The 25,928-nt window shown below is 33.7% G+C and overlaps 3 protein-coding genes across 13 annotated transcripts; 2 read left to right on the top strand and 1 right to left on the bottom strand.

The window, feature by feature from the left end:
• The first annotated feature begins 566 nt into the window (after positions 1 to 566).
• Positions 567 to 10,107, top strand: Sos (Son of sevenless). 7 transcript variants are annotated; one of them, XM_072019272.1, is made up of 22 exons: positions 567 to 916; positions 2,017 to 2,133; positions 2,958 to 3,221; positions 3,307 to 3,390; positions 3,505 to 3,585; positions 3,686 to 3,835; positions 3,910 to 4,118; positions 4,201 to 4,384; positions 4,470 to 4,716; positions 4,800 to 5,024; positions 5,102 to 5,465; positions 5,547 to 5,739; positions 5,829 to 6,065; positions 6,171 to 6,326; positions 6,412 to 6,594; positions 6,668 to 6,785; positions 6,858 to 7,147; positions 7,218 to 7,443; positions 7,590 to 7,915; positions 8,000 to 8,255; positions 8,364 to 8,450; positions 9,880 to 10,107. In XM_072019272.1, the coding sequence occupies exons 2-22, from the start codon at positions 2,026 to 2,028 to the stop codon at positions 9,924 to 9,926; spliced, it is 4,035 nt and encodes a 1,344-aa protein (XP_071875373.1). In that variant the 5' UTR covers positions 567 to 916; positions 2,017 to 2,025; the 3' UTR covers positions 9,927 to 10,107. The 7 variants fall into 7 exon arrangements, with proteins under 7 accessions (XP_071875373.1, XP_071875374.1, XP_071875372.1 ...); XM_072019273.1 differs by having other exon boundaries at positions 2,007 to 2,133; XM_072019271.1 differs by having other exon boundaries at positions 1,978 to 2,133.
• On the bottom strand, positions 9,815 to 19,231 carry LOC139995645 (anoctamin-4). 2 transcript variants are annotated; one of them, XM_072019277.1, is made up of 14 exons: positions 17,825 to 19,231; positions 16,864 to 17,203; positions 15,404 to 15,551; positions 14,058 to 14,340; positions 13,771 to 13,916; positions 13,411 to 13,656; positions 13,153 to 13,352; positions 12,946 to 13,083; positions 12,664 to 12,881; positions 12,273 to 12,581; positions 11,896 to 12,205; positions 11,602 to 11,807; positions 11,223 to 11,513; positions 9,815 to 11,092 (listed from the first exon to the last, which is right to left on the bottom strand). In XM_072019277.1, exons 1-14 carry the CDS (start codon positions 17,861 to 17,863, stop codon positions 10,778 to 10,780), a joined length of 3,189 nt encoding a protein of 1,062 aa, XP_071875378.1. In that variant the 5' UTR covers positions 17,864 to 19,231; the 3' UTR covers positions 9,815 to 10,777. The 2 variants fall into 2 exon arrangements, with proteins under 2 accessions (XP_071875378.1, XP_071875379.1); XM_072019278.1 differs by lacking the exon at positions 12,273 to 12,581.
• Positions 19,232 to 21,213: 1,982 nt separating this feature from the next.
• Lac (septate junction protein lachesin) lies at positions 21,214 to 25,921 on the top strand. 4 transcript variants are annotated; one of them, XM_072019290.1, is made up of 7 exons: positions 21,214 to 21,281; positions 21,371 to 21,505; positions 21,822 to 22,063; positions 22,139 to 22,395; positions 22,465 to 22,868; positions 23,177 to 23,297; positions 23,412 to 25,921. In XM_072019290.1, the coding sequence occupies exons 2-7, from the start codon at positions 21,460 to 21,462 to the stop codon at positions 23,431 to 23,433; spliced, it is 1,092 nt and encodes a 363-aa protein (XP_071875391.1). In that variant the 5' UTR covers positions 21,214 to 21,281; positions 21,371 to 21,459; the 3' UTR covers positions 23,434 to 25,921. The 4 variants fall into 4 exon arrangements, with proteins under 4 accessions (XP_071875391.1, XP_071875392.1, XP_071875389.1 ...); XM_072019291.1 differs by lacking the exon at positions 23,177 to 23,297; XM_072019288.1 differs by having other exon boundaries at positions 23,177 to 25,921.
• Positions 25,922 to 25,928: the final 7 nt, after the last annotated feature.

The raw sequence follows: 25,928 nt of genomic DNA, 5'->3' as shown, positions 1-25,928 counted from the left end.
CATCGTTGAATATCAGTTTTATTCTATATTTCATCCTACTCAATGTTAGTACATACATATTCTGATTTTACTTACCATCGCTGTCTCTAATTTTTTGGACGGTCGATATTGCAGAACATGGGACATGAATGGATTTCTACATGGTTACGAAAACAAACGACTGCGAGGTTACATTATATCGTTCGTTTATATATTCTATTTTTCATATTCACTTAAAAATCCACATTCTAAAGGAGATGTTTAAATCATACAATTCTTTTATCGAACACTCGTAACGTCCATCACTGTTATTAAATGATGCAATTATAAGCGAGATTCATCTCTTATATTTATTCTATGTCATCCATTATATCGTTGTAAGTAACACAAGCAATATTCTTATAATATTTCTCAAAGTATAACACCGAGAAACAAATTTATTATCTATTACACGACATAGTAGCAGAGCTTTCACAAATGAATCGCCATTACGAATTTCAAAAATATCTCGAAAAGATGGTCGATACTCTAACAAAGCTTGATATATCGAACTCAGGACTCTCGAAGTGGACGTAACAATCGCAGTTATCGATCGATGCAAGTCGCGCAATGGTATCCTTTGATAGTAGTGGTGCTCGCGCTAGGTTCTGACAAAAATTTGCGTTAAAAACGGTGTATAAAATGCAGAAACGGTCTAACTCGGGAACTCTTGGGTTAGCTTGGAAGATGCTTCCTATGATAAGTGAAAGAAGCATCCAGATCCCAGGGGGATATCACCGAGTGGCTTAGCTGTCGCATTTATCCAACAGAGATGTCTGCGCCCTGAGAAACGGACTGGCGGACAGACAGACGTCTCTGTCAACTTTTTCTGTGTTCTGATTTCCGATACGAAATGCTGTTTGGAAAATTCGGCAACTCTCCGGAGCGTATTCTCTAGGTATATAGTCAACACGGCCAGAGTTGATATATGTGAGTGGTGGGGATTTGCTCTCGATCACTTTGCTCCCGATGTGTGTCCCGTTTTCGCTTTCTTCGTCCCGTTCTCGCGATGCTTACATGATACACACAGTGGCTCGCCAAAGCATTTCAACACTTGCCGTAGAAAACTTTTGTCTGCATACTATGTGTTTTATGTATAACATATTTTTTTGAAATGTTATTAGTATTGTTATGAGACATGACTGTCATGATTATATTAGTGAAATTTCAAGCCAATCTGAAAATATGTATACAAGTTACAAAACATTGACTGCAAACGTATATTTAGTAACAAATTAGTATACAGTGTGAACAGCCATTTTAAACATCTAATAAATATTAAAGATGGTCCTATTGAATATTGTGATTTATTAATATAATGGACTGTTTCAATACTTTTGCGATCCCAACGAAATATATACCTACAGTATGTATCATGTAGTTTTTCATGTACGTTTTCAGTTCCGTTTGAAATTTGATCGATATTCGCGATAGTCGTGTCACGACATAGTGCTGATGAAATTTCAAAATATGGGAATATAACACATATATTATATTCATAAAGGTGTGTATAAATGTTCAGATACTTTCATGAACTACTATACCTTGTAACTTAGACATACATATAAGCAATTTCAAACTCGACCAAGATAGTCACGATAATCGTGACTACGTGACAGTGCTAATGACATTGCCAAAATGTGGAAGTATAACACGCGTAATATATTCGTAAAATACTTCTACGAGTGTCTGAATACTTTCATGAGCCACCGTACATACATACGATTTTGTAGATGTGACACTCCCAACCAATAACGAAAATTTCCTTTTACTTTCTATCATTTTACACGATTGTACGATGGAAATATGAGAAAAGTCGTATGATAGAATTATGAAGGAAGTCTGTAAATGTGTTTCTGTTTTGGGAAAAGGCGTGAACTAATTTCCACCGCTAGAAAAAACCACCGAGTTTGAGAGGTGGTAAAAATCACATATCAATTCTGGCCGTACCGACTTTAGTGCGCGTTATTCTGTCGGGTGCGTGATAGCCTGTACCAGTACGTAGAGATGTTTTCGTCGCCGGCGTCAGTGGTGGGCGAGCCGTCAGGCTACGACTTTCAGAAAGAGGAGAACGCCGCTAAGTGGAAGGGGGTGTTTGTCAACTCCCTACGCAAGGTATACTTTCCGAATCACTTATTATAGAATTTATAATGATCCCTTGTAAATTGGTCTCGCTTTTCGCGAGATTTTGATGCCATCGACATTCGTCGATTCTATTGTCATTGTCACTAATATGCAACTATTTTATTCCCTTTCCAACTCCAACTGGGTTTGTTGCCCTCTAACAACATAACAAAAATAACAATAATATCTCATAATATATACGTTATAGTCGACGCGAAATAAATATCATGGAAATTAACAATCATGTATTATCATACAATGATCGACAGCTTTCTTGAAAATTGTGTTTACATCTGAATAAAGGATACCTTCTTCATATGTTGAACAATTCATAGAATAATGACAGAATGTTATGTTGCTTGTCCTCGTTGTTTATAAGAATAAACCTATGTGAATGAGAAATTTAACTTCCTTACTATTCTTGTTCCATACAATAAATATATTAAAATTTGTGGAATTTTAGCAGGAGCTTCTTTCACAACGGATAAAATAAGATAAATATTTACATATTGTATAAAAAAATATGTTGCAAACATAAAAAAAGCTATTCCAAAATGCCACTGCTAATGAAATAGTTTTTTTATAAAAAATTCATTTCTTAGATCACCAATTATCAATTATGCTTCTTAAACAGTATACTTGTAAGAATATTATATTTTTTATCTTATATCTTAAATAGAAATGTAGCTCATATTGACTATCAAATAGATGTTTTGTTTGTAAACAATATCCTCTGTCCGTGTCAGTGTCTTAAAACATTTCTTTTTCCCTAAATAATAGTCTTCTCTGTTTAATGGATGTTTTATGTAAAATAGGTACTAGAGCAAGTACATCCTAGTCTTGAAGCACGACAAGATGCCTTAGACTACGTTGAGAGCTTAATCTTAAGGCTGTTGGGAATGCTTTGTGGTCATCCTCCACCACACACACCTCAAGATGTGGAAGAAAGAGTAAGGCGTACTTTTCCCACTCCCATTGACAGATGGGCACTTAGAGATGCAAGAGATGCCTTGGAAAAAGGAAAAAAGAAATCACCATTAGTTCTTCCAGTTGACAAAATTCATCAACTATTACAAAAAGTAATTAGGAAATTAAATTTATTTTATGTCTTATTTTTATATATTTATTCGCAGATATTATAATCTTGTATTTTTACATTGACAGGAAGTATTACAACAAAAAATTGATTTACAAGTTAGTCTTTTTGTAGTAGGAGTCTTGGAATATATTTCAGCAGATATTTTGAAGGTTGGTAAAAGCTATTATCATTTATTTTTATCAATATTCTGTTTTGTATAACTTTTTTATATGTTATTCGTTAACACTAATTCATGAAAATGTTTAAGACTATTTTCTTTTCAGCTAGCTGGAAACTATGTCAAGAATATACGTCATGTAGAGATATCTTGTGAAGATATAAGGGTTGCAATGTGTGCAGATATGGTAATATTTTTAAAAAGCATGATATTTGTGCTACGTTTGTATACTAAATGTATCAATAATCGCGCGATGAATGTTGAGTAATTTAGTGATCTATTAACAGGTATTAATGGACTTATTTTATCAAGATGATTATGCAGAGGGTCCACAAAGTGGTTTAGGTGCAGTGGTTTCTCAGACTTATGAAGAATCTGTTCGAGATCTCATCCACGACGAACGTCATTATTTACGTGATCTCCATATGATCATTAAGGTGAAATATCTTATTAGTAGGTGAAACGTAGTTGTTAATCCATGAAAAATGAAATTATCTCACTTTCTAAATAGGTTTTTCGGGAAGAAATCGCAAAATTAGCACAAGATAGAACTGAGATTGAAACCCTTTTCAGTAACATTATGGACATTTACGAAGTTACTGTAACGTTACTTGGTAGTTTAGAAGATATAATGGAAATTACCGAAGAGAAACAAACACCTACTGTTGGATCATGTTTTGAAGAACTGGCAGAAGCAGCAGAATTTGATGTTTATATAAAGTATGCAAAAAGAAATTACTGGTTTTAATAAGCATAATTATATATATTTCTTTTGAATCATAAATGAAAATGTTTATATTAGGTATGCAAAAGACATTAATAGTCTAGCTAGTCGAGAAGTTTTAACAAATTTATTATCAAGGCCTGAAGCTAATGCTGCGTTAAGAGCAGCAGGTCATGGTTTTAAAGAAGCTGTCAAATATTATTTGCCAAAACTTTTATTACAACCAATATGGCATTGTTTTTTGTACTTCCATTACATAAAGGTACATTTTAAATCATTTTATATTTACATATTATTGTACACATTATTCTAACAATTGAATAATATTTTGATAATATTTCTTCTAGGTATTACAAAAACGTACACCAAATATAGAAGATGGTGAAACATTGGAACAAGTACAAGGTCTTTTAAATCCACTGCAGATGGAATTATTGCAATCTATGGCGAGTCTTCCAAAAAAAGATACAGGTCTGCGAATGCAGAGTAGAGCAAGGAGACAAGCTGCGCTAGAGAAAACTAGTGAATTACAAAAAACTGTTGATGGTTGGGATCAGAGAGACGTTGGACAATGTTGTAATGAATTTATACGTGGTATGAAAAAAATATACGTCATTATTTTATTACTTTTTACATAAGTTATATGAAAGTATATTTTCGATATTTTTTATGTATAGAGGATATGTTGTGGAAAGTAAGTAATGGAAAGAGGCTAACAGAACGAAGGGCTCTTCTTTTCGATGGTTTATTAGTTCTTTGTAAACCAAGTGGTGGCAAAAGAGTTAGCGTTACGGTTGCAGCGGTTGGTGTGGTAGGTCATCCACCTCATCAAGGCGAACTGCGTTTAAAAGAAAGATTTTTTATTAGAAAAGTTGATATTATCGATAAAGAGGATACTGAAGGTAAATTTTAAAAAGCAATAACCTTAATATTAAATATTTGTATTGTATAACTAGATTACATGTAATTATTTTTGTAGAATTAAAAAATGCCTTTGAAATTGCACCAAGGGACCACCCTAATGTTATTCTTGTTGCCAAATCCGTCGAAGATAAAAATAGTTGGATGGCGGATCTTGTAATGTTGAATACAAAGAGTATGTTAGAAAGAACTTTGGACAGTATCCTTTTGGATGAGGAAAGGAAACATCCCTTAAGGTTACCTCCACCACATTTATATAAATTTGCCGAACAAGATAGTCCAGAAAATATTGTTTTGGAAGCGAGAGAAAATGGAGGTGTTCCATTAATTAAGGGCGCAACTTTGGTTAAATTGGTAGAAAGATTAACTTATCATATATATGCTGATCCAGCTTTTGTACGAACATTCCTTACTACTTATAGGTATGTGTATTCATACCTTTGGGATTTATGTATGCATAAAAATGAATTCTTTAACGAATAAATTGTGTTCCTTTTTTGTAGGAGTTTTTGCTCACCTCAAGAACTGTTAACATTGTTAATCGAAAGATTCGACATACCAGATCCTTCTTTAGTTTACGGCGAGGAAGAAAAATCTTCTGGTTGTAAAACAACTGCTAGGGAAGATTGGAAAAGATATAGAAAAGAATTTTGTCAACCTGTTCAATTTAGAGTTTTAAATGTTTTAAGACATTGGGTTAGTAATATTTAAATATATTTACTCTAAATTATTATATTATATTTTTTAAGTGATTATAATATCTTCTTGAATGTTTCTCACACTAGGTTGATCATCATTTTTATGATTTTGAACGCGATAGAAACCTTTTGGAAAGATTGCAATTGTTTTTAGACACAGTAAGTGGAAAATCAATGAGAAAATGGGTGGATTCAGTAATAAAAATTGTGCAAAGGAAATGCGAACCTTCAGAACAACGACCGATTACATTTAGCTTTGAACGATCTCCACCACCTATTGAGTGGCACCTAAAAGTTCCTGAAGAAGAATGGGGAATATTAACGGTAATACATTAACAATGTAAAACTGGTAATACGGTAACATTATAATCGTAACTAATATGTTATTTGTATTATGTAGACAAGTAAATTATTTTCCAATAATTACAGTTACATCCAATTGAATTAGCGAGGCAATTAACTCTGCTAGAGTTCGAATTGTACAGAACTGTAAAGCCTTCGGAATTAGTTGGGTCAGTATGGACTAAGAAAGATAAAGAAAAGACATCACCAAATTTACTGAAAATGATAAAGCACACAACAAACGTAAGTTACCTATATTACGTTCTATATTAGTTTTTATTTTGTACATTTTGAATTTTACAAATTAAATCGCTTCTTTATTCTGTAGTTTACACGGTGGCTTGAAAAAACCATAGTAGAAGCTGAAAATTTAGAGGAGAGAGTTGCAATTGTATCACGAACAATTGAAATTATGATGGTGCTTCAAGATCTTAATAACTTTAATGGCGTATTAGCAATTGTTAGCGCAATGGGATCTGCGTCCGTTTTTAGGTTAAAATTTACATTTCAAGTATGTTCTTTTATTATTTAATGTTATCGATTAACTTGAACCAAGCAGAGTATATATTTTATTGTATTTACAGCAAATACCAGCACGACTGGAAAAGGCTCTAGAAGAAGCAAGAGAACTAAACAACGGTCATTTCCGGAAGTATCAAGAAAAATTGCGATCCATTAATCCACCTTGTGTACCATTTTTTGGTAAATAATAAAGAATAAAATATTGATCTAAATTATTAAATCAATTTTCATTAATATATATTCTTTTCGTAGGCATGTACCTGACCAACATCCTACACATTGAAGAAGGGAATCCGGATTATCTGCGAGGAAGTCCAGAACTTATAAACTTTAGCAAACGACGGAAAGTGGCGGAGATAACCGGAGAAATTCAGCAGTACCAAAATCAACCTTATTGTCTTTCAGTGGAACCTAGAATAAGACATTTCATTGAAAATTTATCACCATTCGATCCTAATATGAAAGAGGCCGATATAAGCAATTATTTGTACAATAAAAGCCTAGAAGTAGAACCCAGAGGGTGTAGACAACCACCTAGAGTCGTAAGTGAATGGAAATTATAAAACACACGTATAATAACACTGTTTGTACTAGTTATTATTGTTCTTGTAGTCTCGTAAATGGCCGGACTTAAATTTAAAATCGCCGGGCATTAAAGCTAGAAGTTTGAGCGGCAAATTACCAGCTCCATTGCAAGCTGTAGCCTCCAGTGTAAGATTACACGATCCTCCACCGGAGGCCCCGCCGCCAGAATTACCAGAAACCCCTCCGCATGCTTCACATATTACAGTTTCTCACATAGGGGACCACACTGTCTTTGCACCTGTTTTACTAGGAGGTTTGTAGTCCAAAATATTGAATGTTAGCATGTGCTTCTCAGTCGCTTTTTACAATTCTTATTCATTCTACAGAAAGAAGAATCGTTCGTATTTTGTTGCATAGTATGCTTGGATAGGTAGTAGATGTACTTTACTGTTAATACAGGTACAGCTCAACCTCCAGGTTCACCAGGTCCTCTTAGTATGTCAGGACTTTCGATCAGCTCTCCGGGTAGCAGCCCGCAATTAGGATCACCTGGTCATTTGCCTATCCCACATCATCAACCGCAAAATAGTCACTTTGGCTTTAATTCTGGTACTATTGGTGTAATGGGAGCCTTGACCGGTATGCCATCGTCGGGTGGAAGTCCTGGTGCTGCGATACCACCTCCTCCGTCTCCTAGCCATGTACCTCCCTGTCAACCTCCGCCCCCTTTGCCACCAAGATCTCATAGGAAACGAGAGAGTTCCATAAGCGAGTCGCCACAACAGGTAAATTGTCAAAAAAGATTTGAGTTATTTTCTCTTTAAATTTCGTAGTTTATAATATCGTGTGATTTATATTATTTATCACAGGCGAGACAAGCTCCAAATGCACCCATACTTCCTCCACGGGATGGTACGTCTCCACCACCATTGCCACCACGAAGAGATTTGCCTCCGGTGACGTTACCCCCTCGCCTTCCTACAACGTTGAATCCGAACTGTTCGGCGCTACTCGCAAGGCGGAATTCCACGTTGGAGAACACATGTTCGAGTGTTGTTCATACAAGAAGACATATGTCTTTCAATGGGCCCAGTCCTACGAAACTTCCACCTACGCAACCTAATGGTAAAAATATTAATATCAGGAAGTTTATCATAATTGTGTATTCTCGCGTCACATCTACGATGCTTTTGTTTAATTGTTTATCAATTCATTTGTTGCAACCTATTTTAGGATCGGTAACTCCAAGGCTACCACCAAAACCGATGCCGGGACGTCCACCAACCACCATGTTTAATTTCAATGCTCCTCCTGGATCTAGTTAAGTGTTACATCTTCCTACCTCTTACCTAAATTAAAACGCATCATTTGGAAATCGAGATTTAGTCCACTCAGAAGGATTAGTCGAGTCGGATGTTTTGCTTGTTCGGTATGTTTGACAATGTAAAGTTCATGCTGTTTACGTAACATTTTCACAGGAAACATCGTAGGAGCACAAGATTTATTCAATTTATCTGTATTAATGTATCTACCGGGATTTCTTAGTCAGATACTTGAAACATAGTCGGTAAATGCATTAATGCAAGACAAAGAAATTCAACGAAAATTTTCTTGCGACACGGCCCATACGTGATGAGATGCTGTTACATTCCTTTTTACGATTTATCTTTTTAATACGTGTGACACTATTTTTATTGAAAGTTTATTTTTCGAGAGAATATAGAATGTTTTATCGCATATAGTATATTTTTAGAGGTTTTTTTACCAAGTGAATATATATAATCAGTAAATGTAAGGCTTTATATCCTGTTCGATTGAATGAACTCAGTTGAAGCTATTTATCCTTGAGAGATACCCAAAGAAATGAAATTTGTACAGCTCGCCTAATTAAAAGAATTGTATCAATCTCTGTTATTCGAATCTACAGAATATTTTTATAAATAAACGAAATGGAGTTTCTTTGATAACTTTGCATATCTGGGTCTCGTATAGTAGCATAACGCATGTTAGTTCTAATACACATATAGATAAAAATAAGCGAAGGAAAGCCAAAATTATTTCTGCAATAATGTAGCAGCAGGAATTTTATTAAATAAAAACATTTTGTCTAACACTCAATTTTGTGAATCATGTGTACGCGCGCGCATACACACACATACACATATACATTGTATTAGAAAAAGTACTATGCTGCAAAGAGCATAAAAATGTACGAAATTTTTGCTACGAGATTCCCTTAAAAAAGAAAAAAAGAAAAAAAATTATCAACGTAACTTTAGCACAAAAGCAATAATATTACAAGAGTATATGTTACTGTAGGACGGATTGCTACAAATGATTATACCTGCAAACGATTTAGGATAAAAGAAAAACAAGTAAGGAAACATGGAGATTCTTTCTCTATTTCAAAAATTTCACATGAATTATATTTTTATGATTTGTTATTTAGGACACATATAACACACGGCATATGTTTCGAAACGATGTGTGTAGATCATTTTATAAATAAGATAAATACCGCTTTTACAGACTATTAGGAATGTAGGGTACATTTCATCGCAGCCGTTTTTCGGAACTATGGCTAATGAATTTTGAGTTAATGCGTCCATCAGATCCGAGGAGATCTGACTGAATGGACTATGTATCGATTTCGGTCGTCCGAACGGTCTCCTTTTCTTTAAAACAAGAAAAAAAAAAAAGCAAAAAAGATCCTTATCTATCCCTCAACACAACTGTGATACACTTTTAGATTTTAAAAAGGACGCAGAAGACGCAAGAAAGTGCAGTATGGATTGAATCATAGGCCAATAAGCATAGAATTATACATATAAGTCGAGAATCAATAGCAAAAAGAAAGAAGTAAATATGTACATGTATATTATTATAAATATATTCTATAGTAATTATTGTAATAATGTTAAGTGTAAGATGAAAAATGAAATATTAAAATTATATACAATAAAGAGTATATTGTGTAGATCTTGAGAGAATTTTTTACTTTTTCGTGTTTTCAGAAATTTTAACAACTAAACGATAGTAGCGTCCTTAGTATAGAAACACAAACGTGACACTACTCAATTCGATCATCATGTCGCTTTTTTATATGGTACAAGTATACAAGTATGTTTTGTAAATTTTTTAAAAATGCTTATCACCGGTAACCGGCGATTATGATCTAAAACTATTTTGATGAAATATAATTTTAGAAAATAGAGTATCTGGTTTAAATATTCTAAAAGAGGTAATTCTGTGTAAGTTAATACTGATAGTATTTATGTTAAAAATCACACATATGTTATTGATCTCGCGATCAAACGTTAAAAATTTATTAAATAGATTTTCGATGAATCTTTAAAAAGTGTCGATATACTTTTGGCATTTGTATATTATCTCATCACATGTTGGTTTGATTGTTTCTCATTTACTCGTGTTTGCGTATTTTACACGATTTTCTAAAATATCACAATTACCATTTCATTTGTTTGTACTTGATATCTCGATATTTACTTATGTAGAACTTCGCTCAAGCATAATTTACACAACGATAGAATTAGATAATTTTGATACAAATGAGAGTGGTATTTTTAAAATGTTCTTAAGTACAGATGTACTCCACGAGGAGAAAATATGATCGACACTTTTCAAAATCATGTCACTTCCCATACGGTTGAACCATCACTGTTTCTGTTCTGCCTGGAAGTTACGTCGACGTGGGCATCTAAGCCGTCGCTCAATTTGCTGAAACGCCTTGCCCAGCTACCTCTACCACCACCTGCAGCTCTTCCTCCAATACTACCTGCTTCTCTAAGCACCGATAAAATATCATCTTCGTCTTCTCTGCTCTTTATACCTTTCTCATACTTGGCTTCTTGAGCTAATAAACGCTCTCGTTGCAATTGAGTCGCCAGAGAACGAGGTACAGCTGGTATCACGTAACTCATAATGCCAGTTAGGGCGAAAACCTAATTAAAATTTCAATTTTTATATTTTACTGATAGCTTTTTAAAGTGTGAATTTTATAGGTAAGATGTATGGAGGGCCATAGTGGTGTCATAACCAGTCATACAGAAGATAAAGTAAAGTGAAACTTACGATATGTTCAAAAACAACGACAAAGGCCAAACGTGCTGCGAAAACATGCCAATATTGCGGGCTGAGTCCGTATGGATCGTTTGAATGATCCGGTCCATTTCTGTAACCTCTATACTGACAAGTTACCGGATGATTTTTATCCATATCGCTTTTCATATCATCTCTATAATCTGATGTGTTGAATTCCGATAGAGAACTGTCGATATAACCCACTAGATCCTCCGTGGGAGAGTAAACGATAGCATAAACGCTACGGGGGATAAAATCTGACGTGTATGCGATGACGAACGCCTATGTATGATACAAGCAGATTATTGTTAGATTTTCTAATATAATTTGCAAGTTTGAATCGTGAACTTTTATTATTACGTATACGTACGTTCGACACTACAGCAACGTAAGTTACTCCACGTAGTATACCATACCAAGCTCCTATATCTTCCACTCTCTCTGCTAACGGTCTTCTCGCCTCTCTTACCATTTTGTATGCATCAAGCCGTATTTCAGCTATATTGTTTAATAACGCGAACAATGGTGCTAATGGGAATGCAGCGACGAACAAGGTCACGAATCCGTATTGTAAAACTGTAAAACAAGTACATGAAGAAGATAATTGACAATTATATTTTAAATTAATTAAATTTTTACTGATGAGTAATTTAAATATACTTACTCATTTCCAAATATTCGTCAAAGAGCGCTAGTCTTCCGGGATCCTGCAACTGATAATCCTTTTCCCAATAAGTGTACGGTCTGCCGTGATCTTTCGTAGCCGCAACGTGGTTTCTTTTACGCCACCAATTCCACAGTTTTGGTGATAGTATCTCGACAAAATTATTGAAGCACTGCTTGCCCACCATTATAATGGCGAGCTGTATACAAACTTCCGACAGGCATCCAGCTGGATCGCACACGTCCGTTTTTATACGAAAGAATTCAGAAGATCGTGCGTCTGCGTCTCCGGGATGAACAAAAAACCTACCCTGTAAATCGTCACTCCTCAATAAATTTGTTTCGCTTCATACATGCAGCAAATAGAATGTTACCAACTTTAAAGAAGGCTATATAGATGAGAGATGAATAAAAATTGACAAACTCGAAGAGAAATATCTTGAATGTGAAACTGGATTCGTACTCAGTCTGCGTTCTGGGATTCTCCATGTTCACCATCCATCGTGCTAAACGATGATATACTCGTGTAAGAATCATGATTATAATTAAATTAATTAAAGCGGCAGTCATGGAGGTAAAAATTTTCGCGTGCTTCTTTAAAAATGGACCTCCACCGCCATAAAATACGGCTACCAGCGATATTCGAGAAATAATGGTTCCCAGAACAGCACCCAAAACTACACATATCTGAATACAAATTTACCAATAAAATTTAGCATCAACAAAAAAAATTTATTTGATTGAATGTGACGAGAATTCTTTTAATTACCATAAAAAATACCATGGAACTGGTGGCACAAGAACGTACAGCCTTAGACCATACTGGTAGGTAAGGCTCTCTTTCCCTGGTCACAGGATTTATTCGAAATGTTTTCACTGTAGTTTCAAACTCAGGTCGAGGTTCTTCGTCACTTTCAACGTTCTGCAGATCCCATTCCCAAATTATTACAGCTTGCCTTCGTTTCCATAATTCAAGAAATGTCGTGGCTGAAAGATCGAATAAGAAGATAGGAGATATGCGCTAAAACATTAAATTATGTCTATAGCATACCCCAAAAGGACATGAAGATGGCAAAGAAGACAGTGGCAGGGTTGTCGAACAAGTAACTTAGTTTTGAGAATATGCAAGACTCGCCGAGCTTTTGATAAGAACATGCTTTATCGCAGAGAGGGCATAATGTAATATTTCCTAGAAAAGTTATTTAGTAAAACAGAAGAACGGAAAAAATAAAATAAAAATTGTATGAAACAAAAATACCTGCTACATTATAGTCACATATTTCTTTACTGGGTATATTATCAGGTCCATCCATGCTTCCTACACCATACATAAAGCACAAAAGGCCAACAATTGCTGGAGCGTACAAACATTTTGTGTAAAATCCTAGCCATGCAAAGTATAGAGCCACTTTTTCACCAAAATATCGTCTAATCAACCAGAGGGGCTGCCTTTTGTACCTAAAAATACAGAATTAAATGTTTATTTTTAAAAAAGTGAAAGTGCTAGTGAAATTACCATTGCGAAGGTCTAGCCCATATCAAGTACAGTAAATATCTGTCGAGAATTTCGCCATTGATTCCAGGTCTATTATACGGGCCCTCATGCAGAGAAAAGCAGTCGAGATAAGTGCCATCCGCCAAAAGTCTACGAATACCTGCTTTCTCGTGATTTTCGTCGTACCTTGCCCTCGATAATATTTGCATTACTATCAAAGACCTTTGTGCAGGTGTATAAGCTGTATCTCTATCCTTCACTACGAATCTGTAAAAAAAGAAACAAAAATATCGAATAATTAACTTATAACATATGATAATATATAATATAATCAGCTTATACATTTTTAATTTATTTTATCTTATACAGTTAAATTTGTACTTCTCTTCTCGATCGCCAGAATCAATGCTGTTATAAAAGCTAGGCTCTTCCGGATACTTCTTCGTATCCCAAGTATGTATCTTTCTTATCCATTGTATCCATTTCTCCCAAAATTTCGGGCTTTCTTTCACGTCTTCGTTACCTTGCTAATAACAAAATAACATAAATTAATAATAAAATGAAGGATTATTCTATGTTGAATGTACTTACTAAATACTACAATGTTAATTAGAAGCAGCAACACCGAACACGTATACTTTTCATTTTGAGAAATCTCATGAACCTACCCAAGCCTTAACAGAGATAGTAATGAACCTTTTGGTGGGTAATTTCAAGTTCATCACTTCAGCGTATTGAACCTTAATCTTCCATGGAATGTGCAACTTCAAAAAATAAGTTTTCCCGTCGAAGGAGTTTTCTTTTGGTTCCAGTTCCAACTGCAAACCCTCTTTTAATAGATTCTGCTGGAAAACGCGTCTTTGTTCTTTTCGACGTGCCTCTAATTCCGTCATCACTCCAGTGTACTCCTCCTGGTACACTAACACCATATCAATGCGTCTACGGCCATCTCTGCAAATATATAGTATACGATATTGTATATTATTTAATAATTTATAACGCAAATAATAATTGGCTGATTGACCACTTCTTTAGATCAATAATGATTTTATATGACGACTGATTTACTCATGCTCCGTCAATAATATAAACATACAGAACACTGATCCATTCTAGCGATTGTCGGTAAATGTGCCGAGACACGTTGAATACAACCAATTAAAAAAAAGTAATTAATTGTACTAAACAATTTGAAGCATTCATAAAGCAGATATAACAAAAAGAGGGAATGCATAATGTATTAAAATTATAGGATAATTTTTCTAGATCATTTCAAGATTATTGCAAGGCTATTTCAAAGTCAATTCAAGAACATTTAAAAGTCAGCCAGTGTCATTCCAAGATCTCTTCAAATTCATTTCAGATCAATTACCATTCAGTATTGGCTCAGGGTTACAAGACATTATTTCAAGGTTATTTCAAAGTCGTTCAAGATTATTTGAAAATCTGATTTATTTGACAATGTAATTGAAAAATAATAGGGCTTATTTAGGAAATATACATACTGAATAATTTACAGGGTGTCTTTCGGGATGACCTAATAGGAAAGCAAACAGCACGACCATAACGAAACCGAGTCTAAAATTAAACCAGACATGAACGGAAGAAGTCACGACTGACGTAAAGTTATTATGGGATAAAATCGCAATATGTAATATGCTGGCAGGGGCCACGCGATGAGAAAATTAATTATGTAAACGTTCTTTTTTTATGTGCTCTGGGTTTTGTAACATTGCACACTGGCTAATTATACGAACGTTCTTGATGAACTGACTCTCTATGGATTATTTTTGCCCACTATGCGTGATTAATATCTACATGAACGAGGAATTCTTTACAATTTGTTGTTCATTTTTCTTAGACCAATCAAAACAGGAGAAGTACCGGAATAAAAAATAGAACAATGTACAATACGTTCTACTTTACACGTACTAAAATTTTTGTAATATAGGTACTTTCTGTATAAAAATATGATTAACACATTTAATATATTTTGGGAAAGAAGTTAACACACCGGAAGTAAAGTGTTTCGGGATCCACTTCCCCCTCTGAGGACGAATCCTTTTGCAATAAAGAATTTCGCGGTATATCTTCAGAAAATATGGGTGTTTCTGGCAATGGTGGAGTGTCTTCTGGCGTCGCTGGTATCGTAAGCTTGGGACCTATGAAGAATAAAAATATATTCGAATTAATTTGAGGCTTCAAACACCAAAGTTAAAATCATCATACTAATATCATTTTTAACTAATATAGTTACTCAAAATCTTTGAATAGATCGGTAAATAGTTGACTACGTATGTATAAAACAAGCACTATACGGTAATACTAGAGTGGTCAATTAGTTGCGCTTCTTTAATGTATTTCTTCGTATTATTCTTTTGAAGCAAATATACTCATTTGATTTATATGTATAATATGTAATTATATAGCCCAGGAATAATGTCTTGAATCTTTTAATGAACATTTAATTGTACTGTATCTCATTATTTGTTTGGAAAGGAATATGAAAAAATGAGAAATTCGTGTATTTTAGTGTCACTAATGGGAGCAGAACTTCAAAGCACTATATTTTTTCTCAAAATACTATATTTTCTTCGTTGCTTCTGTCACTTTAAAGTTCTGCTTCCAATAGTGACGTAAAGATACACGAATTTCTAACTTTTTGATATTCCTTTCTAAACAAATAATCAGATAGAGTACAAGAAATTAATCGAATTAAATATATGTCATTAAAGGTTTCAAAGCATCATTCAGTAGCTACATAATGACACGTTATACATATGAATCAAATGAGTATATTCATTCTAAAAGAAAAATATAAAGATTCTTCTGTATACAATATTCATATTAAAAAACATAAAAATTTATGGACTACCCTAGTAGCTTCCTATTGACCATAGTTATACATGTAAATAGGCTACTCAGCACCTGTTGCGTGAAATTGTATTCTGTTACTATGTCTTTAGTGAATTGATTGTATATACGACGAACTATGCAAATCCCATTGACCTTGAAGGTCCATATAGAAAAAGAAACGTATAAAATCATGTATCTTGTACGAACATTAAAGTACCATTACAAAATAGGAGGTATCATTATCGTTATCAAAAGTTTCACATTCTATGAAAGAGGGAGGATAATAATGACACGTATTGGCTCGACAATGGTTCGATAGTTATAGAGTTTTTACGGTTCCGCTGAAGTTATAGTCTCATTATTAATATCCATTATTCGTGTCACGCTGACATTCATATGTATATTGATCGTAGTTTATTGACTTAGGCCTATTTCAACCATTGCAAGGCTAACGTGCCATTACGAATACTCACGCTATATACGTATGATATACATATCCCGATTATTCAAATTAGATCGTGAGTTCCTTCCCTTTTTCTTCTTTAATATCAGGAAGTGAAAAGAAAAAATCGCAAAAAACATAAAAAAAGAAAGAAAAATGATTTGTTGGAATCCTACCAAAAGCGTCCCGAGCAGTAAGATTTGTTCCCGAGGGATAAACGCTGCTTCTGGATAATTTCTTATTTGTCATCGGCGATCCATTCGATTGAATATCATTTTTATCCATTTTGTAAATTATTTCCTTGCTATTTTCAACCCTCGTTTTATCGTTCACACTGGGAGAATTCGATTTTGTAGAATTCGTAGCGGTTCTTCGGGGTGAGGAACTTGTTGATGACGCTTTCGATGGCGAATTCTCCGTTCCCACCGCATTCACGTTCGTTTGAGATTCATTTGTACTTGATTCGGTAACACTTGTGTTGCTTATGGATATACTTGGTCGTCTGCTATGGGTGTTCTAGAAGGATCAAATTTGTTTCTTCGTCAGTGTAAAAAGAGCTAGCAAAACTATTTATTATTACGAACATTTCGCTACATGTCGATAGTAATTTGCGTAGTAACGTAAAACGCAACAATACCGAGGCTTATTGTTAATTTAAATATTTCGATTGGTTGCATACTTCAACACATCGCGCATATTTCATCGAACTTTATTTTTTGCAATTTCAAAGCCCAGTGAGATCGTTGAAGTACGGAACACTTATTGTTAGTAGCGGAAGTTTACCATGTAAACGTTTCATAATTTTCTGGATAATTTAGCAACGAGACTTTCGTTTATATACCTGGCATGCAATTAAGTGAATAATCTAGATCATTTGTGACTAGTTTAGATGGATTATTTAGCTACATTATATCGATGAGATTCGTCGATTAGATACAGCTAAAACGAGTACGGTGCAATTTTTTTAAATATTCACCAGTTTTGTCTATAATGCGCCATTAAAAAGAATATGTAATGTACACATTCATTTGTACACATTTATTCTATTGCTGACCGATTCTTACGTACAAATTGTAAAACAAAATCGCAAAATTTATTGACTAAAAAAACAAAGAAAAGGATATATGTATATGATACCTGTGTTTCATCCTCGACTCGAAGTTCGCTGTTATCCATTGCGCTCAAAAATGCTTGATAAACAATGTCGAGAAGAATTCCCTGTCGCCGATGACAGCTAAGAAAAATACAAGTTCCGCGGCAATCTTGATCAATCCTGACATTTTGTAAATCGGAACGATAATAAAATGCTGCCTTTTTTAGCGAGAAGCAAGTTCGATCTGTCTATTTTCATGATAACGATTCGCATTAAATGGATGCACCGTACAACACGCTAATCTTCGTCAAATTATTATCATTACTCGCACGAAAATCCCAAAGCGACGCAATTTCCTACAAAGGTACCATATCATCGGCGTCGAATATCGTTGAGTTTATAAATTCTTCTATTGGTCACCGTGGCAATTACAGATTGGTAAAAAGAGAAGAGATCCGCTGAATCATTATATGTATCGTAAATATTAGTGACAATAAACTCTTGATAGTACTGTCAAGAAAATCGCTTCTTTCGTGTAATTCAAAGCGGGCAAATCGGTCGATAGGTGTCTTCGTAACTTTATTTCAGTCGTTAATCGATCGATAATGTATTACATGAAATGAAAGTGGATCGACAAAAATTCCGATTCCAATTGACATTCATATGTATGTAAAATTCGCAGCAATCACGGAAGATCATTTATTGCCAAGTCAATTGAGGCGGTGATTTAGCCTTGCTTTGATTTTCTTTCTCAATTATGAATGGAATAACAACCGGATAGTCTATAGTTATCACCTTTCCCAATCTAAGGAGGTTCGAATGCCCTTGGCCCATCAACAAATATGCTAACAGTCTTTCCTATCAGATCTAAGACGGATCTATAAATTTACGGCACGAAACGGGATGTCTTTGGACAATCAATCGCGACCTTTGTAATTGATGCTTCAAAATGCATGTGTATACTTTGCTGTATGCTTTTAGTCAGAACATTTTACTTCGTACTCGTGACCTCCTCTTTCTGTTTTCTTTTAAACTTCCATTTTGTTCTTATATTTAATTGCCAATTATTATTTACGTGATTTCATCGTGGCCTATGATTCCTTTTCTTTTGACTTGTAATTTCAAATGTCATTATTGATATTCTGTACACTTGCGAACTGTACAGCAGTGCATTATTGAACAAGACGACCTAATTTCACAATGGCAATTTTTAACAAGTATCGTGGAAATATATTCAGAAAGTTGTCAGAAAATGGAGTGTATATTGACAAGACATGGATCATATATCTGAATACATAATTAGTATGATCGTATTTCGTTCGGAAGACAAACAACGGTGCTTGAACCTCCGAAATAGTTTAGAAATTTTTCTTCGTCAATTCTTCGATCTTCCTTCACTTTGAGTAATTGTTTAAAAAAGAAGAAGCACTTTCATGTGGATAAATTATTTTTTCGTAATTGATAACATTAAAGAACATCAAAACATGTTGGCCACAATCACCAGACAGTAATTGCAGTCAATGCTATTTCTTTGAATTGTTAATTCTTGATATATCTAACTGTATAGTGTACACTGCCTTCAAATTTTGGTAAGATACCCTCAACTGTCAGACACTGCGCTCATGCTTATCAGGTGACCGCGCCGGTAACTTCCACCGCAATACTGTGACACATACTGACTTCCTCGTGGTAGGATGATAGTGCTTATATATTGCACACATGACCATGCGTGTGATATTTACGAATGATAGCTATACACATACCTTTGCACGAATAGAACACACATGTAATTGTGAGCTTGGTTCGTGTTTTGATATTCTTTTACATTTGAACTACATGCATATATCTACGTACACTAATACAATCTACTTAGCGTATATATCATTTTACTCGCAAACGTAACGGATGACTACGAATGTTTCTTTCAAAAATTTGTCATCATGTCCAAGTATCACGGTTCTTAGCACCTAGAACAGTTACAACAGATACGATTTTTTAAAATCATGTCTCTCCTTTAAATATTTCTTTGTTCATGACTATTTTTTGTTTTGTTTTTGTATTAATACTTATAAGTACTTTTGTAAATATTCACACACGTACAAACACATTATACTCGGTATATATCCTGTACATTGCACGACACGTGCATTACTTGTATTTACTATATGGAATGGTATATGTTTCATACACGTAAAAATCTATCAAGGATTTTAACCCTCATGTAGGTACACGAGACAATGAGGTTTTCGAATCGCTATGGTTACCGAATGAACACAACATATGTTACGTATCATGTCTGTATAGCATGCATATTATAGAGAGGTTCTTTCATGAAGTTGAAATACCAACAGAGGGATGGATATAAGTTTGCACGCAACATCGTCACTTAAGAATAATGAACGTGTTACGCTCCTCTTTAACCGTTATACGTAATAAAAGGTTTTACTGTCTCGACTTTTTAACGTACCATATCTATTTTTGTATTAGAAATGTTTTATGCAAAAATAATTTACACTAGAAAAGTATAATGATATAATTGAAAGATATACGTACTTTTATTCTCGGCGCAATCTGATTTCTATTTCAAATATTAGTAAGATATCGTTATGGCAAAAATTTGTCTTGAACTAGTTACGTGGTTTAATAGTGTTCGCTTTTCCTGAAATAGTACAGAACTAGATTCTTGACATTGTCCATAACTTAAATAACGTAACCTTCGTACCTAAGCGAAACCTTAGTAAAAGATAATCAATAGAAAAAGGTCTATTAACTGTATAATACTTTGACATTTTAGTATAATTGTTAATATCTACTTACGTAATTTTGTCTGGTATTTCGATTCACCCTTTTAACAAGGAAAAGTAGGGAAGGAAAGTTCGTTATAAAGAAAAATAAGAAAGAGAAGTACAATAGTAGTAAACTAATAATATTATTCTTTCAAACATAACCCTTAAACGTATTTAAAAAATATAAGAACAATTATGTTAATCCTTATTCAAAACTTACTGACGTTGAACCTATGTATATATCATTATTCTCATACACTTTCTTGAGGAAACTTTCCATTACTACGTTTAATAGGAAGTAAACCAGAGTCCTTTTTCTGAAATCTTCTTTTTGATCTTTTTAACAACAAACTTTTGATAAAATATTTTAATAAAACATTTTCTTTTTGTAAAAAATATAACAGAAGAAATTTACTGGGATTTATCGTTTTATATGTACTGTAATATGACTGCATTAGAAATTTTTGAATCAACATATTAAGTCATGTATACAACTATTAACTTAATTAAAATTATTACTATTCGCGATAAAAGATTTTATATCAAAAATAAAGTAAGAATAAAATAAAATATTTAAACAACTGAAATAAATATGTCAGAATTGATACCTTTAATTTACATTATACGTTCTAAATCTTTTGGTTATGGTATTTCGTTTGATTAGAGACATAGCGTCATTCGCCATATTTATTTTCGATCAACAGACACCTGTACTGTGAGTATTACTGCGTTCCATTATTATACACTTCTGCTGTGTGACAGCATCGACAACGATATCTAATGTTATAAATGCTACTAACATAGGTTAGTAGGTGGAAATAATATTGGTGAAGAAAGGTGAAGATTATTATTATTCCAGCGTTATTGGAAAATTACAACAGGGGTGTGTCATAATGAAGACTTTTTGTACATTTTTGGCGTTCGCCTTTTTATATGCAGGTAAAGAACAAAGAGATTTATTTGTAGTACTATTTTGTACGTACTGTTTTTTAATATAAATGTTTTGATTCTACAAATCTGTTATCTACTTAATGAAGCGAATTTCCGTTGAGTCTTATGCAAAATTCAATGTTTACAGAACACCCTTACACGCAATTAGTTTAATTTGATACTTATACAAAATCACAGAATGTATAGCATGTTACATCTCTATGTGTGCTTGGTATTTTGATATTAGGATATAGAATATTATAATGTTATTATATTTAATTAAATTAACATCTTTAACTAGAAACATTACTACCACATTTTTCAGTTAAAAGTCAACGTACACCGACAATATCTTATATTTCCCAAGAGCAAATTAAAGATATTGGTGAAACTGTAGAGTTCCGTTGCTCAGTTTTATATGCACCTGACTTTCCAGTTGTATGGACAAAAATTAATAAAAACGTTGCTAATGACCAATTACCACTTTCGCATGGTAGTACTTTAATTATAAGAGATACTAGATTTACCCTCAAATATGATGATGCCCTGTCTACTTTTAGATTGCAGGTATTATGTTTAATACATATTGTGTTTTTATTATTTAATAGTGTAATTTAAATATTAATGTAATGCATACTTCAGATAAAAGATATTCAAGAGACGGATGCTGGATTTTATCAATGTAAAATTTTGATATCTTTGAATAATTATGTATCTGCAAATGTTGAATTGCAAGTTCGTAGACCACCTATTATTAGTGATAATTCAACTAGAGCTCTGGTTGTCACTGAAGGGCAGCCTGTGCAGCTTGACTGTTATGCTGGTGGTTTTCCTACACCTAGAATCTCATGGCGTAGAGAAAACAATGCTATCTTACCAACTGGTGGATCAATTTATCGGTAGGTTTGTTACCTCTTGTTCTTTAGATATTTATATGAGTTCTGTTCTAACAAGTTGAAATATTACAGTGGCAACACATTGAAAATTTCTACAATTCGTAAGGAAGATCGTGGAACATATTACTGTGTAGCTGAAAATGGAGTAGGTCGTGGGGCTAGACGTAATATTAATGTTGAAGTTGAATTTGCTCCTGTCATCACAGCACCAAGACCACGACTTGGTCAAGCCTTACAATATGACATGGATCTAGAGTGCCATGTAGAAGCTTATCCTCCACCAGCTATCGTTTGGTTAAAAGATGATGTTCAGTTGTCTAATAATCAGCATTATAGTATATCACATTTTGCAACTGCGGATCAATATACTGATACAACGATTAGAGTGATCACAATTGAAAAAAGACAATATGGAGAGTATGTGTGCAGAGCTGCTAATAAATTAGGAACTGCAGAAACAAGCGTTGAATTATTTGGTATGTATTCTGAAATGCGTATATACATATGTACGATTTTAATAATATAAATCATTCATGAAATGTTGCTTCCATTTTTCTAGCTGTAATTATAGTTACGTCAAACTGTAGAATTGATAAACATGTATGCATTTATAGATTGTGCATGATACTCTAATTTGATAACATTTATTTGTTATTCTTATATAATTCTGTGTATAGTTTATTTCATCCTCTTATGTTTTTTTTTTTTTATTTAATTTACAGTGTATTCATTTGTTAAGTTTAGTAGTTAGCATGCTCTAGATGTTTCCTTGTTTTTTGCGCAGAAACTACTGTCCCTGTGTGTCCGCCAGCTTGTGGTCAAGCCCTTTATTATGGGGCTGGAGTAGTACCAGTTTCTTCAGGGCCTTTGGTAGTCTTAGTTTTATTTATTACAGTTGTTATGAGGTATGTTAATTTTTGGAGACAACTTGTTCTCGCTTTTGCACATTAGCATTCACAGTTCCAATGTAATATAAATCCACCCTATTTCATGTATGAACAAATTTTATAAATTTGCAGAAATTTCTACGCCAAATATTAATTATCCCGGACTTCAGTGGGCGGCAGGAAGTCAATGCAACTTATCGAAATGGTTGCTAATAGCACTATGGTTCACCATTGTGAATAGATATTAGAAACATTACTTATACAACAACTTTAGGGGCCTAATTTGTTTTTATCTCCTATTAGATGATTATTTTTGTAGTTGTGAATAATGAAATTGAATAATAATTAGAGAATAAAAGTTTTAGGGGCCAACAATATAGTAGATGTTGGCAAGGTACAAACTAATATTCCAGAAAAATACATAGTGATACATAGCGAAAAAATTAATGATATTACTAATAGTTTGAGATTTATATATATATAAATATACATAGCCTTTTTTCATATATCAGTACAGCTGATATATACGAAAAAGTGATTGATGATAATGTTACGAACATATATCAGCCTTTAACATAGTTTGTAGGAGTTCAATTCATACAATTCATACAATTTGACACATTCGAGACTGATATATTTTGACAAGACCGTCCTTAGTGTCAGCTAACATTTTTACAGCTATAATAAGAAATTAAGTAGCGTAAGAACGAGATAAACAGATTTTAAGATTATTTTCGTCTAAAAAGCGTTACGGCCCATATAATAGGTCAATAGTTATTGAAATCTTTTTCATACTAGATAGGTGATGAATCACCACGTAAGTCGTAAGCGTAGAATAATAGTTGTAACCCTCTGCGCCCGAGTTTTCTGTCGGTTAAATAACGACGCCAAATATTATCTGTGCCTGGGAGAAGTACTTCCAGTACAAAGGGTTAATACTCCAAAAAAATGAGCACAATTAATGTAAAGATAATTATGAAATCATGAACATAAATATTGTTATTCCTGTTTTATGTTTGTGAAAGTATGAAGAATCTACAACAAAATAACTTTGCTAAAGCACATATATAATATAAGAAAATTATCTGTAAGTACTACATATAATAAATTTTTTCAGTATTCCTTAAGAGAACTGTCTAAATATAAATCTGGTTCATCCTCATAGTCTGTATACTAGTATATTGCATGATTCATTAACATGACATCGTCTGCACTTTTTTACTCTATCTTATTCTTCATGCTTCCCAGTAACACTTCAGATACTCTTTCATGTCTATAGTATCCCTGGTGGGCGAGCAAAGGAGCATAAGTTAGAATTATTAGTTTTGCAGCTTCTCAGCTTCACTTATAATATTTAATGTGTCATATAAAATCAGGTGTTCAATTTTGTATATTAAAATTTCAGATAAAAGAGCGGAAAGGGAGTCAAACTGACTTGTACTGTTAGAACCCTAAGCGAAAGACAGCAATGTAGAAAATATTAGCATTATGTTGACAAAAATTTGACCTATACTCTTTTGTCTGCCAGATATATATGCAATCAATTTTGTCCACTCTATAAAATCTTCACTTCTTTGATTCACTTTCTTTCACTCTGACATGTTAATAGCTGTGGTTGTGGATTATTCATCCTTCACTCGATCTTAAAATTAAACATATTGTTTAAAGTGTGCTCTTCTAACACGACGCTAACTGACTGGTCTCATAGGTTCTTAGTCTCGAGTGTGTTGAACACTTGTTAACGCGCTATTTAGATGAACTCGAACAATAACAATACTCTATAGCTGCCTTGTTACACAATGTTTGGCAATAGAAAAAAAATTATTATAATGTTAATACCTTAATCGTGATACAAAGCATGTAAAAATTTGTTCTAGATCTAGTTCAACGATTGTATATTGTAGATGAAATTATTTATAATGATCGCTACTAAGATATTTCTTATTGTGTTAACAAACTCATAAAGACTGCATACTCATAACAGGGATCGTTTCTCGTCTTTTTTGGACTAACTTAAAGTATTTATAACGTCCCTCGGAACTGCGGTCGCCCCGAAAACGTTGGTGTTGGTCGTCCTCGCTTCCGCTTCCGCCAACCGTTAAGACTCGAAAAATTTACGAGGTTTCTCTACTTGGAACCGCAGTCAGATCCTCCAGATTATTAAAGTTATAGTACATAGCACATTTTTGCTCTGTATAAATGTATGGGACGAGAGAATATTTGACGAAATTTATATACGAAGAAACGAAGATTGGCAGAAGCACTTGCGTTTGCAAGAAACGAGGATTTTTATCGATGCCGGGGCGAATTATTGGCAATTCACACATCCGGGGGCGTGATACGAAGAGTAAGGGGAAATAATAAAGAATGTCGCAAAACAGTTTCATTGAGAAAATCAATTTTGATTATTTCAGTTTATCACTAAAGAAACAAGATTCAATGAATTTAGATAATTAGGCATCTAAGAAAATCTCTATAAACAGATATTCCTTATTTTACCTTTTACTCTCCACATATCACAAGTGCAGAGTTACTTAGAATCTCAAAATAAGTAAGATTTTTTATGACCTTTTTACGAGTTTGCAATTTTATATTTACTTCTAGACTAATATGAATTTTAATAAACGAGAATTGCGTGGAAATCATGTT

This window comes from Bombus fervidus, chromosome 16, assembly GCF_041682495.2.
Source record: "Bombus fervidus isolate BK054 chromosome 16, iyBomFerv1, whole genome shotgun sequence".
Taxonomy (NCBI): domain Eukaryota; kingdom Metazoa; phylum Arthropoda; class Insecta; order Hymenoptera; family Apidae; genus Bombus; species Bombus fervidus.
The sequence above is the reverse complement of the archived record's forward strand: the minus strand, read 5'-3'. Positions and strand labels throughout refer to the sequence as shown.

Excerpts from the sequence above, each read along its gene's own strand:
- Sos (XM_072019272.1), top strand. The coding sequence starts at position 2,026 with ATGTTTTCGTCGCCGGCGTCAGTGGTGGGCGAGCCGTCAGGCTACGAC. Across the intron at positions 3,586-3,685 it reads TTGCAATGTGTGCAGATATG|GTATTAATGGACTTATTTTA; the intron begins GTAATATTTTTA and ends ATCTATTAACAG. Across the intron at positions 6,595-6,667 it reads GGTTAAAATTTACATTTCAA|CAAATACCAGCACGACTGGA; the intron begins GTATGTTCTTTT and ends TTGTATTTACAG.
- LOC139995645 (XM_072019277.1), bottom strand. The coding sequence starts at position 17,863 with ATGGATAACAGCGAACTTCGAGTCGAGGATGAAACACAG. Across the intron at positions 12,206-12,272 it reads TCTATATAGCCTTCTTTAAA|GGTAGGTTTTTTGTTCATCC; the intron begins GTTGGTAACATT and ends GACGATTTACAG. Across the intron at positions 11,514-11,601 it reads ACGTTGCTGTAGTGTCGAAC|GCGTTCGTCATCGCATACAC; the intron begins GTACGTATACGT and ends TATCATACATAG.
- Lac (XM_072019288.1), top strand. The coding sequence starts at position 21,460 with ATGAAGACTTTTTGTACATTTTTGGCGTTCGCCTTTTTATATGCAG. Across the intron at positions 22,064-22,138 it reads TGTCTACTTTTAGATTGCAG|ATAAAAGATATTCAAGAGAC; the intron begins GTATTATGTTTA and ends TGCATACTTCAG. Across the intron at positions 22,396-22,464 it reads ACTGGTGGATCAATTTATCG|TGGCAACACATTGAAAATTT; the intron begins GTAGGTTTGTTA and ends GAAATATTACAG.